The sequence below is a fragment of the Fusarium redolens genome (assembly GCF_020744475.1).
Source record: "Fusarium redolens strain MPI-CAGE-AT-0023 chromosome Unknown BKA55scaffold_16, whole genome shotgun sequence".
NCBI classification, from domain to species: domain Eukaryota; kingdom Fungi; phylum Ascomycota; class Sordariomycetes; order Hypocreales; family Nectriaceae; genus Fusarium; species Fusarium redolens.
The window spans coordinates 1,157,282-1,170,238 of record NW_025763679.1 but is presented as its reverse complement, the minus strand read 5'-3'; the positions used below and the strand labels follow the sequence as shown (position 1 = coordinate 1,170,238).

Genomic DNA, 12,957 nt, shown 5'->3' with positions numbered 1-12,957 from the left:
CCGATTATCGAATGACCTAACGCGTCCGCGACGCGCTAAAGCCGATTTTCGCGGGCAGTAGGAGGCATTGGCCACGGATATGGATGGGAGCAAGCGAAGCGCCCTTGTGGAATTTAAGCCTTGTATCTGCTCCTCTTTAGTAACAGCTGCTGCCAGTAACGTACGTACTCAACAAATTCTAATTGATTAGAGGCCTTGAGCCTTATCCAATAGGCCGTCTCGTGTTTTGTGGGGATACAAGGGCTTTGATGGACCGATCATTACGAAATGCACAAAGGCGTTTGTGTCCTCGGCAGGAAGCCAAGCGCGACTCCGCCACGCCACAGCCTCGTTAGGCATCCACCGTGGTACCTGTTGACGGATCCCCTCTCTCCTCAGCGCTTTCCTTCAACGAACCATAGTTCCACGAACATTATCGCTGTTGGCCCCCACAACGAGGGGCAAGTCGTCTCTTGTCAGCCGGGCCCCAGGCGTCGGCATACTTACAGTGGCAGCGCAAGGGTCAAGACAAAGATAAGACAGATCTCGATGCCGCTCTTGGCGCTCTCAGACTCCCCATTGCATCGTAGCGGAAAGAAGACGAGGCTCAGTCGCATATGTAGTGTCAGCGGTTAGGCAGCGTAGTGATCAAGGCATCTAGAGAGTCAGGGCAAACCCATTGCGTGACTACAAGGCATTTCTGCTTCAGATCAGTTGCGTACGACCAACGACTCTGAACCTTCTGCCTGGACGCGGCCTGAGGTGGGCGGGCCCTGACCACGGTGGACACAAAAATACGACAAGGCTGTCGCACCCTGCTGGAAGCACTCGGGCAGGGGTGGTTGAGGGTCGGTATATAAGCAAGGAACCCCTCACCAGCTCAGACCTGTCAGATCAACGACACCTCGCCATGGAGCCCGCCGGCCTCGTCATTGGGGTCGCTGGGCTCGCTGGGCTATTCAACTCCTGCCTGGAAGCCCGTTGACAAGGTACAATCCTACCAAACATTCGGAACTGACTCGCACGTCTAGTTACTCGATCAAGGCTGCCAAAACCCGCTTCGAACGATGGGGCCCGGGTGTAGGATCAAGCAAGGCAATCTGGCTCCCCAATCATCACCCTGCCCTAGACGACAACGACACGTCCGCCGGTGGTGACGGACTTGCTATTATAAATCATCAAGGCTATTTGCGATGCGAGCAACGCGCCCCAACGCCGTACTCGGGCCACCGGGCCAGACGTCAATGACTCGTCGGGCTTGCACGAGCCGGGGCTCCCCTTCGCTGCGGCGTCCCGGTCGAGACGAGGGAAGATGTCCTGGGCACTCTGGGGCAAAAGAGGGCGCGTTGAACAGGTCGAATTATTCGAAAAGCTGGTTCAAGAACTGCACAACCTGGTGCCCCCGACTACTGGGGAGAGTACACGACCGACACACAAGCCGGACCCAGGATGCACCGATACGCTCGGACAAGGCATGGACTCTAGAAGATTGAAACGTGGCTGTCGTCTGACGAGACTAGGGGCCTGCCGAGATACGACGGATCCTCGCTCGGATCGAAGGTGAAGTTAGAGGTGAGGTGCATCGTCCAGACTTCCCAAGCTGAGCTAACGTCCACGGAGCCGAGACGCGACGGGAACTCCACTCCTGGCTCGGCCGCTCTCTCCCGCAAAGATGTTGCTGTCCCATGTCGTCAATGATGACAATCCATCGTCGTCCCGACCCATGGATCGGAGGAGAAGCCATCTCGCTGATACCGTCATATCGCACAAGGCCAACGTGCCCTCTTCTCAGTGAAGATGGCGCGTCGCTGGTTTAAGAAAGTTAAACCCAAGATCAGAAAGCTACGGCCGGCCGCTCCCCAGGAATCTGCCTTGGCTCCTTCACCACAAACACCTTCGCCAACACCGTCTCGGCCTGCATCCCAACCAACCACTCGACCGACTCTCAGCCAACGCCTTCTCCACCTACCTCGACGGATTCCGACACCTCGCCGCTGCCGACTCTACAAGAGCGACTTTGGAACCAGGCCTACGACGAGCTCAAAGCCAGCGAGCCCAAACTGGTCGAAGCGTACGAGAGGATCTTATCAGCCGAACTCCACCGAAACGACTCGAGCTCCATTACCTCCGAACCAACAGAAAACAAGATAGGAAGGACTCGGGAGACAAGATGTCGCCAAATGCAGCAGTTGGTCCAGGAAGGACCGGACCGGACGCAGAAGGCAGCGTCCATCAAGTGAGGCATTGAGGAAGGCGCGGTACATGCCGCTCCCGAAGCCGCCGTCGCCTGTCTAACTAAATGAATGACTGAAAGTTGGTCTGTTTTATTTCTTCTTTGGATAGAGTCGTATTCATTAGCTGTGACGGGGTTTTCCTCACTATCTCTTTCATCCAAGTTTGATCCTTGGTCAGGCAGCCCGTGTGTCAGAGCAGACTTAGTGATACGATGTGACGGGCATTTTTGCAAAATAGAAGAAATAACTGACTGGTACCTCCTTGGCTAGGAGGACTCGAAAAAACTGAATTGATAGCTATAATAATGACTAACTATTAACGCGAGGTTGAACTGCGATTTAGATCTCCTTGGCCAAGCCGGTTAGGCGGCTTTGGCCCCTGACACAGCAATTGATAGTTGCACGGATTGAAAGGCCTCGAACCTGTCCAATTCCCCCAATATCCACCTGTAACAAATCTTCCTTGCATTCCTCCCTCCTCACCCTGGTTTTGGGTTACTCCCCGGGGCCGGGAAGGAGTTGGTTTGAAAAGAAAGGCTTGGATATGTTAGTAATATTCAGAAATGGGATCTGAGTATAAATTCTTGAATACCTACCACGATTACGACGGACAAGTACACTGAACATTGCATCTCGAGATGGTGTTTTGACAACCCTGAGTTGGGTTGCGACAGGGTGGGTGTATTCGGGCAGTTGCAATCAGGACAGTCTTGGTCACAAGCCACGGTGCTGGTTGTGGTTCCCGAGCCTGAAGGACAAGAAATCCCCTGACCCCCGACTGACCCTAGCGAACAACCAGACGCGCCATTAGTGGTCAAAGTGGTGCCCGTGCAAGTGCAGCTACATGTTTTCTGGCAGCTTGACGTTCCCGTGCAAGTAGCAGATGCCCCAGTAATAGCTGCAAGGATGACAAGGAAGTTCTTGAACTGCATTTTTCGATAATATTTGGGGTGTAACAATGACTTCGATTAATATTGCTCAGTTTCAACAACTAAAGAATTGATGATTGCTGTTTACAAACGGAACTCGTTCAAGAATGAGCAGTCAAGGAGGCCATTTTTATAAGCAACTGGGCTCTCTAAAAATATAAACTTACCTTCTTCTAGCATCCCACTCTATGATGCTACCCGGCCTTCCAAGAAAATGGTTTCCGTCATTTTGTCGTCAAATCTAGGCTAGACCCACTCTAGGCCTTCTTATCCAAGCCACCAGAAAGTTGAAGTCGACAATCAAGAACATATCGGCGGAGAGAAGTTTATGCATGGTAGGCCATAATACGTTTCGCGAGCAAGTTTCTAAGTTGGAGCATGGTTATGCTTCTTAACTAACGTCCCTCACTGCCTGTGCATGTAACTGGGCCACGTACTCAACATGTCAGAGGCTTGCCATCTATAGAGTTTTCAGGCGTTTCGCCTCGGTCATTATCACAGCTTCAAATTGTGGCAACAGAATCTCCAGCTCATTCTCCACCAAAGCTAGGCTAATTTAATATCTATGCGGCACACGTCATAAAAAATAGTGCATACAACGCAACTTTAGGAGTCATCATCGCGAAAGAGATGGCTTTTTATTGCAGAGGGTTAGTTCCGTTGACATGTGAAGGCAAATGACAGAAGATTCGTAATGTCGGTCGTATTAGGTTAGGCTTGCACAAACTTAGAGACTTAAAAGATAAACACACTCTTTTCCGATCAACTTAATTCACCGCCGACCTTGGAATTTTCTGCATGTTTTGTCAAGAGGTCCCAGAGTGCATAACGCGGCCCACTTCCTGGTGGGGGCTAAATTAACTCGTATCGGCAGATCCAATCAAAACCAGAGAAGTGCTGCTCGAGACAACGGCAAGAGCCGCTTGGGCGGTTAAGCACTACTCATGCCGATTTCCGCCTCCTAGCGGCCAGCTATTGGGAGCCATACGTTTCCACAGTCGTAAGTTCCGTTTTGCACACAGTCATTATACGTATTGATAACTAATGTATAGCCATGTAGGGATACTGGCTCCATAGCGTCATCGTCAGAGCTACAAACATTGCAAATATTATCCTGTTTCCATAGCATGGAAATCATCACTTCTCTCTCCATCTACCCCACATCCGGAAGTACTGGTAATCACGCAGGGCTTAGGCGCTAGTGTCCCCATTGGCCAAGGAGAATATTGTGGCAACCGCCGCTACCTAGCAGGGGGGCGTCGGTAAGGGGTTCCGGCAGAACCCTACCGGTAGAATATTTACTCGTAGAAGAAAGTTTGCGCTTCGAATGGGATGCACATTACCTATGGCTGGCGATAGAGTTTGGGACCTGCGGCAACCATCGTCCGGGGGTAGAACCATTCACGGAAGGCAAGCTGGAACACATGAGAGATACGACGAACTGAGTTGTGCCGGCGTCTGAGCGCCCAAATTCTCTACAGTGATGAGAATATGTGGTTGGCGTTCTGCATAGATATATGCTATGCTTCGTTGTAACGTTAATTGTGAGCCGAAATGTATACGTAGGGACTATGAGCTTGGGAGAGACGAAGGAAGCGTAGGGGATCGACAGGCAATTCATCTGACCATAAGAGGGATGAACGGGGAAGAAAACTTTTGAGGTTATTGAGACTAAGCGAAATCGAGCACCCGTGAACTGAAGGGAGGCATTATTAGTGGCCACGGCAATCAAGCGACATGCAACCACACGTTGTCGTAGAGGTGGTCTGGCCTCATTAGATGTTTGTCCCCCGTAGGTGCCGACATCCGGCAGCCAATGTCCCGGAGTCTGAGGATGCAAAGCCGCCTCTCCGTCAGCTCGTCACCATCATTCTGCGCCCCACCACCCCATAGCGGGCGGAATTTGAGCCAACACAGAGCTGCTTTGTATCCCAACAGTGGTCTTAAGGCTCCAAGCAGGTCACGACGAGGGGTACAGACCAATCACAGCTCTCGATAGCGACGATACCTTTGCCCATTACTATAATCTGCCCAGGAAGCAAGTAGATGAGTAATATGGCCTTATCAGTCACGCTCCCTGAGGCCCCCCATAGCAGGCGCTAGCTGTTAACGACGTAACACTGGGGCAAGGTACGGCTTGGAGCCTTAAGACCACTGTTGGGATAGGGCAACGATTAGGGTATCACATCTGCATGGCTCATCATTTATCAAGGCTGACTCCGATCCCTATCCACGGTCGTCTCGCAGAGCTTGCTCTTTACTTCCGCAGCCAGCAGCGGCCAATTGTCGGTCCTGTAAACCCAAGCATCGTGCAATAACGTGGACGTCTTCCAGCCTATCCCATCAATTGCCGAAGGCTCCTGGAAGCAATTTGCCCCAGTGTTATGATAGTATCTGCTACAGGGTTTATTAAGCGGCGATAGCGTGCCTATCTGTTATGATCTTATGGCTTGATGACTCGGTGGTTGGGGAAAAATCCGTGCTGAAAGAGGTATAGCCTAATAGCGTGGCTGTAATTGGATTGAATCCCTGCGAGTGACCGCGTCGGATCCTTTAGACAATTGATGGGATAATCTAAAGTAAGGCGAACAAACATTAGAGGTGCCGGCGGTCTCGGTACAAGTTGGGAAGCCACCAAAATGGAGGTCGCCACAAAGGAATCTCAGAGCTCCAATGGTGCCCCGCATGCTTTGCTCGACTACGAAGACCGATCGTTCGTAGCTTGGATATTGCATGGACATGACGTCGATATTTTTATTGCCAAAGAGACTATTATGCGAGTCTTATTAATATCATCGAATAGATCAAACCGTTATCCGGCTTGGGCTTTATTGGACGATCCAAGGGCCGACAGCCGTGCCATCGATTCCAAGATTTAGCATGTGAAAGAGAGAAAGTTCATAGAGGCAGTTGATATACTTTAGAACTCGCATAATGCTACCAAACCTCTTACAATTTCTGTACAGCTGCAAAGGGCGGTCAGCGAGAATAAAGTAGAACAACCTCAATGTTAGGGTCACTTAAGCCATCGCAGGAGCCCCTGATATGTGCACGGCGCTACTGCAATTTGGCTAGAACAGCTGCTCCCTATGCCGATGGGCCGCACGTTGCGGACAGGGATGACCCTGGGAGCACTCAGGGGCTAGATTGTACGAAGTACAAACTCGGACAATACGTTCTAAGCAACATCCTATTCGTTGATATTAGGGCAAGGTCAATTCAATACAACTATCCTAGAGTGCAAACTAGCCATTCAGTTGCCCCCCCCCGCAAATAGCTCTGAGGAACTGCCTCCGGGACGAGATTTGAGGTTTTAGCCACCGGTAACTTTATTGGAGTTGTGGGTCACATATCCGTTGGCCAGACCGAGATAGACCGGTACATTTAGCGGCTTCTTCCGGCCCAGCCCCATTGCCCAGGAACCACCACTCTGTTGGGTGGATCGCTGCTACCAAATGTGTCTGTGCAAACGCGATGACACATCAGCTTTTGCCTCCCGCGAGCTGGCCATGGGGGATCAAAATCGGTACCTCAACATGTTTTGACTTCCCGGCTGCCAGATTTACCATTGGCCGCTAGGATCAGTCCCGGACCGAGTGGCCTGAGCCTGGGCCTTGACAATCGTCCTCACGAGTGCTGCGATTAGGGAGTTGCCTAACGCGCCTGCGACGCGCTGTGCCCCATTTCAGCGGTACCGGGAGGCTCTGACCACGGACATGGAGGGAGCAAGCGTCCTCCATCTCAGGTCAACCAGTGAACGGACGACCGTAGGAGAGCTATCACTAGCGATCATTCCTACGCCAGCATCGGCAAAGTTCAGGATGAATCATAAAACAATGTTGTATTTCTTTTTTTATGTCTCAGTGTTCTACCATATCAATAACTTCTAACAGCCTCGAGCTCCAGCACTAGACCGAATCAACTTTTGAGTTTAGTCGAGTACCGAACTTGGATCGTGCCCTGGGAACGATGTGGAAGGGCGCGCTGGATCTCGGCCCAAGAACAGCCATCTTGTCTCATCGTGCGTACCTTGTTCTCCTCTTCCAGCGTCCACTTACCACCGGACGATCTGGTAGCTGGAGGTGAAGCCTTAGCCGGCCCTCTGCCCTTCTTAGGATGCGATACGGATCTGTCAGCATGCGGCTGACTTAGATCAGGGGTCCATACAAACTGCAGTTGAAATGTCGCCTTGTCGCCCTCAGTGATGCGCTTCAGTGAAACGTCTCTGAGAGGCCATTCCTCGAATCGAGCAAGAAACGTCCTGGCCTCGGAGGGGACTGGTCTTGCCTGTGATGGTGCTGGACTCTCAATGCCGCATGCAGACGTTTGACGCCCTCTCGGTAACTGTGCGGTACGTCTTGTCGATCGTCTTAGACGAGAGCTCCGAGCACTGGTGGGGGTACTGCGAACTGAGCTATGAGGAGATCGAGATACCTTGCGACGCTTGCGACCATGATGTTCCTCGTCATCGGAATCGTCTCCAGAGCCATGTCCTTGATCGGTTGGAGGCGAAGGACAATAGTCCTCGTCACGCACAAATTCTGGAACGTCGAGGCCATCCTCACTGCCAGAACCTTCAGTGTCTACGTCGCTGTCCTTATCTTGCACCATTTCGAGGGCACGTGAGGGTCTGCGACGAGAACAGTGCGGGAACGGCAACTCCTGAGACGGGGGAGACACTTGGGCTTCAAATGGGGATCCGGATTCAGCCTCTGAGGCCTCGGACTCGGCATCGCTGGGTCCGCAGTTTGCGCCATCCAAGACTTGCTCTTGATGCGATTCGAGTGACAGCTTTGTGGGAGACGGAGTATGGGCTCCAGGCATGCTATCATCGCCCAAAGTGCTTACAAACGCTTCACTGTCCTGGAGTGGCGTCTGGGCCACCTCGACGGGGCTGGCAGTATGTGAATAATGTGTACACACTGAGGGGGAGTCCAGAGGACTCTGGGCCTCCTGACAAGACCCTTGGTTAGAGATAGCATCGATCGTCATGTTGCCCGGTTCGCTGTTAGGTACTGGGTGAAGCTGTTGTCCGTCTGCCACACCTAGGCATAGCTGGCTTTCGGGGCTGATGGGCGGGTTTGCAAAATTGACATCTTGACAAGCAGAGATATCTCTGGTGAGTATGTGATTCATCTCACAAGAAGATTGCTGGATCCGTTCAGCGTCGGCTCGGTGGGGCCCTCGTGGCTCATTTGGCGAAGCTAGGGCATCTTCCGCTTGAGCCGTCGGTACTGTTGGCGCCGCGACCACCCTGGGGGCGGCCTCTGGTTCCGTTGCGCCATGATTGGTGCCTGTGCTATCTATACACCAGTGGTTAGGACATATCACCAAAAAGAAGTAATGGCTAGTACTTACCCAAATGGTCTGCGATGCTGATCGACGTAGATGTTGCACAAGATTGCGAATCGTCAAAGGCTTGACCCTCATCGTCGTCTTCATCTTCCGTATCAGAGCCGTCATCGGAAATCCAAATGGCAGCGTTCTTGGATTCTCCAGTAGCCGAGAGGGCGTCTTCGTTGCACAGCGATACAGTGGCCGCTGGGGAAGCAGGAAGAGTGATAGATGTAGTCGATGTCATATTGGAGTTGCCGTGTGTTTGGAAGCCAAGCTATAAGGGGGTTGCTCTGGCAGTACGATGAAGCGGAAGACGGGCGGGCATCGTCCAGCTTATATGCTCGCAGCTGAACCACACGAGTCCCATAGCCTGCAGGAGCCCAGCCCGGTGTCTTCCTGCTGTCTCCCTTTGTTGTCCAAGACCAGGGCGGGTCGGATGGAGGAGGCAGACACGTAACCGCTTCCCCTTTGTGCCAATCACTCCACTGCCGGGCCACACCAGGCGACTGTGCTGAACAGATGATTCCCCCCTCGCTTCATCTTCTCGCACATCATCAGGGATCCACGCCACTCGATGGTAAGGCAGAGTTCTCGGAGATGCCAGATGGGGCAGGTCTTGATGGCTGTTGGGCTGTTCACGCACGACGCGTGATCTCCAGTTGGTCAAAAAGCATGGGGTAGGAAGTTTCCGGCAGCATTAGCTCTTCTGTCTCACCGTGATAGAGCTCGACGCTGCGCCTGCATATGTTGATCGTCACAGCCGCGAACTTGAACCATTCAGAGAACTCAGGAGCTCCAGATGCCGTCATAAACGTCTCATGATCCCGCAACATTGAGACAACCGAGGTTGCATGCATGCAACACCAACAACTCGCCGGAGTGCGCCCGTCCCCGTCTCCTCCTCTTTGCCCAATCACCCCTCTCGACATGCTGGCTGCCGCCCGTTTTTGAGGCTGGTGAGCCATCACAAGCAGGATAGGAACGGCTGAGCCCGGGGCTGGCAGGCGGAAATCGAGGGAACGCCCCTCCCAAGCGGCGGGTAGTCTCGGCAGCCCCTGAACAGGGGAATGACGACTTGGGAGCCGTCAAGCGACTCGTGATCACACAGTTCGCCCGCTCTGCCCGCTCTAAGAACCAATCGGGGAGTAAGTTCGTGCCAGAGGCCTCTGGAGCCACCCGTGCCAGTTTCAGGAGGCGGGCCCGAGATGGCACCATCCTCCGTCATGCCTTGGGGGCATTGATGAGCCACTGCGGCATTTCTGCCATTGGCCGAGCGTCTGTTGGAGGCCTCACAAGAATCGCGAGATGCTCTGCTGCTGCCTGAAAAGCATCGCAACGCTGTGAGGAGGCCCGACCGAGGGTACACTTCTAGACAATTGACATGGTTAGATTCTGTGAGATGAAGGCGGGAAGGAGAGCCGTGCGAAGCGCATTGTAGAGTTGGCAATAGTGTCAGAGAATAGGTTGAACAGGAATCGTAGACCAGTGTCTAGTACAAGTCTGCAATCTGGAATTGGGGACGATGCAAGCATCGCGATGGTCGGTCAATCCCCCCGGCGGAAGGAGAACTTCATTCCAATGTAGAAGGATGACGCGGCAGGATGGGCGGAGGAGCTAGGCTGAAGGGCAGTAATGCTTGCAGGAACAAGAGAAAGGGTGAACACGAATTGGCGGAGCATGGGAGAAGAGAGAGGTCAAAGATACATGTTCACAGGCGCCGAGGACGTCGCCGTCTTATATAGAGGATGGTCACGTGATGGACGGTCGGGTTGGTGGGCGGCGAGTGCACCTTGCCCGAACGGGCGGTGCCGCTAAACCGGAGGCGGCAGCAGCGAGTCCGCGATTACAATTTAAATAAGGAACTAAAAGAAAAAACAGTTAGCAGAAGGCAATAATAATAAGAGAAATAATATATAATAGGCAATTATAATACTAAAAGTATTATAAGATTAACCTTATTAAGTATATTTAAAGTAATAAGAAGAACGCTTAATTATTTTATAATAAAGGCCTTTAGCTTTATAGAAGGAATAAGGTATAATATTAAAACCAAATTTTATAATTAAATCTGCTAAACAAATATACTCTAAAGTCTTATAAGATTTAGACTAAAGATTCTGCAATATAATAATTAATAAGGCATACTAAGAAAATAATAAAGGAAGAGAGTTAGCGCTTACTAAAGCCTAATATAAGAACAAGGAGATATACAGGTCTTAAGGGCAAGACCTAACAGAGGGGAGAGATCGTGTTATAACCTATATAGCTATATTATATAGCCCCTATAATTTCCACCTATTATAGGAGGATTACTTCTCCTAGTAATAATCCTCTTCTATTAGAGCACTTAGATTATAATGCTCTAAGGCTAAATTACTATAAATTACTAATAATCCCCTAAGATCTAACCTTTAGATTACTATTATTCCTTACTAAGCTATTAGGCTACCTTTAGTATATAGAATATATTTATTAATACTTTTATAGAACTTAGCTTACTAGCTATTAATAAAGCATCTTTATATTAATAAGCCTAATATGCATTACTTAACTATTAAGAGATATAATACTTTGTAATGCTTAGCATTATGCCTTATGCAACCTGTAAACATAAACCTAATATAGACTAGTTTACCTGTTTAGAAAACCTAACTGTTATACCCTATCTATATATCTTTGCCGTGTTTCTTAATTATTAATATCCTCCTTAGCCCCTAATTAATATATCTTTCTTGCTTAACTTTCTTAATAATATATATTAAATAAGGCATTTAAAATATACTTCTGCTAATCCTTTTATAATATATATCTCTCTTAATTTAGCTAGGGACTATATAGTTAAAGGATATAGTTATTAATAAGTATAATATTAAGGAGGAAGGTCTATATAAGTGCCTGCTAAGCCCCCTAGCATAGGGGGTAATTATAGCTTATATATAACTTTAATTAATTGCCTTAGTTAATATAATTTATTTTATTATTATAAGCAGTAGCTACTATTAGGATTAGAATAACTTTAGTAGTCTTATTATTAAATTTAAGCTATATTAGCCAGGCTTATAGGTAGTCTATAAATAGCCTCTTCCTCTTCTTATTAGTATATTTATTGCCTTAGAAGATAGTTATAATAAAGAGCATAAGGCTATTATCCTTCTAAGCTAGTTAATTAACCTATAAAGGAGGGGAAAGGATAAATTAGTAAAGGAAATATATAAAAAAGTATTATAGCTTCTTACCTTATTATCCCTTATTAGGATAGCCCTAACTTTATTAAAGGCATAGTTATAATGCCCTAGTTTATTAAGTGCCTTATCCCTCTTTAGGTCCTTATATATACTATAATTAGGGCAGGCTATGCCTATAGCCCTATATCTGTAATTATAAAGCTTGCAGAAAAGAGGTGGTATTAAGAAGAGGTTATCTATAAAGATATAATATATCTACTTTAGTAGTATATTATATAGGGAAATAATAATGCCCTGCATATTGCCTAGTTATATAAGAGCAGCTGCCTCCTTGCCAGCTGCCTCTCTCTCTTATATGCTAGGGCGACCTCTCTTTTGCCTTGGCCCCTGGTCTAAGGCATTATAATTTAAGCCTTTAAAGTGCTAAAGCTACTAAATAAAGAAGCCTGCTTAGGCGATGACCTAGATCTTGAAGCCTAGTAGAGTTGGCTTCCCTTTAATAACAGTTATTGCTATTAATCTGCCTATATAGCAGACTATATACTTATCTATAGCAAGATAAGAGCCTGGTTAGAAGAGTGTAGCTAATACTTTCTATATGTGGTCAGACTACTCTTTAGCAGCTTAGAATACCTTTAGAAGGGGGGCGTTTTTATTAATCTTAATGTAATTAAAGGGATAAAGATAGCAGTAAATTAGCTAAAACCTCTAATAGGGCATAAACTTAATAACTAAGTGCAGGGGGGATTAATCTCCTAGCCAGGGAGCCTTCTAATGGCTTTATAGCTTCCTTTTCTTATGAATTCCTATATAAATTAGCATGCCAAGCTATATATAGATCTATATAGTAAAGATCCCTTCCTAAGCTAGGAGCATTAAGTGTTTATAAAGTAGGTTATTCTAGCTATTAACTATGCTATTTTTAAGTAGGTAATAAATCTAACTATTAGTATATTTAATCTACCTCTAAAGCAATAATTTAGGTATAAAAAGCTAGAAAAGATTAAGTAGTATATTAGGCAAATAACTAATATAATAATCGCGAGGTTATATAATAAAAGGGCTAAAATTAAAGCTGCAGGTCTTATTAGCCAGATAATCATTAGCCCTAATAGGCTCCTTTAGGCCTATATAGGGGCCCTTATATTGCTTATAGAAGCTCTTATTATTATAAGAATCGATTTCCTATCTTTAACTAGGATCTAAAGAGGTATTTATTAATTAAATTACTATGAATTATATAGTAATTTAGCTATAAAAGGATAGAAGCTAAAGCTTTTAGTACCCTGCTTA

At 48.2% G+C, this 12,957-nt stretch overlaps 4 protein-coding genes across 4 annotated transcripts; 1 reads left to right on the top strand and 3 right to left on the bottom strand.

Annotated features, from left to right (window-relative positions):
* Nucleotides 1-889: 889 nt before the first annotated feature.
* BKA55DRAFT_597632 (uncharacterized protein) lies at nucleotides 890-2,533 on the top strand (the record flags this gene model as incomplete). The annotated part of the gene is made up of 5 exons (XM_046196107.1): nucleotides 890-959; nucleotides 1,011-1,057; nucleotides 1,109-1,132; nucleotides 1,163-1,475; nucleotides 2,484-2,533. The coding sequence occupies 5 exons, from the start codon at nucleotides 890-892 to the stop codon at nucleotides 2,531-2,533; spliced, it is 504 nt and encodes a 167-aa protein (XP_046045289.1).
* On the bottom strand, nucleotides 2,444-3,483 carry BKA55DRAFT_136436 (uncharacterized protein). Its single transcript, XM_046184867.1, has 4 exons — nucleotides 3,310-3,483; nucleotides 3,010-3,175; nucleotides 2,839-2,922; nucleotides 2,444-2,636 (listed from the first exon to the last, which is right to left on the bottom strand). The coding sequence occupies exons 2-4, from the start codon at nucleotides 3,143-3,145 to the stop codon at nucleotides 2,530-2,532; spliced, it is 327 nt and encodes a 108-aa protein (XP_046045288.1). The 5' UTR covers nucleotides 3,146-3,175; nucleotides 3,310-3,483; the 3' UTR covers nucleotides 2,444-2,529.
* A 3,100-nt stretch (nucleotides 3,484-6,583) lies between these two features.
* BKA55DRAFT_708329 (uncharacterized protein) lies at nucleotides 6,584-8,723 on the bottom strand (the record flags this gene model as incomplete). Its single annotated transcript, XM_046200735.1, has 3 exons — nucleotides 6,584-8,445; nucleotides 8,501-8,627; nucleotides 8,676-8,723. The coding sequence occupies 3 exons, from the start codon at nucleotides 8,721-8,723 to the stop codon at nucleotides 7,061-7,063; spliced, it is 1,560 nt and encodes a 519-aa protein (XP_046045287.1). The 3' UTR covers nucleotides 6,584-7,060.
* A 79-nt stretch (nucleotides 8,724-8,802) lies between these two features.
* Nucleotides 8,803-9,694, bottom strand: BKA55DRAFT_708325 (uncharacterized protein; the record flags this gene model as incomplete). The annotated part of the gene is made up of 2 exons (XM_046200734.1): nucleotides 8,803-9,272; nucleotides 9,448-9,694. The coding sequence occupies 2 exons, from the start codon at nucleotides 9,692-9,694 to the stop codon at nucleotides 9,115-9,117; spliced, it is 405 nt and encodes a 134-aa protein (XP_046045286.1). The 3' UTR covers nucleotides 8,803-9,114.
* Between the last annotated feature and the right edge of the window lie 3,263 nt (nucleotides 9,695-12,957).

What these genes read in the sequence shown, in the direction of transcription:
- BKA55DRAFT_136436 (XM_046184867.1), bottom strand. Translation starts at nt 3,145, where the DNA reads ATGCAGTTCAAGAACTTCCTTGTCATCCTTGCAGCTATTACTGGGGCA. An exon ending in GACCACTAATGGCGCGTCTG is followed by an intron (nt 2,923 to 3,009) that starts GTTGTTCGCTAG and finishes CTTGTGACCAAG; the next exon opens with ACTGTCCTGATTGCAACTGC. An exon ending in ACACCATCTCGAGATGCAAT is followed by an intron (nt 2,637 to 2,838) that starts GTTCAGTGTACT and finishes GGAATTGGACAG; the next exon opens with GTTCGAGGCCTTTCAATCCG.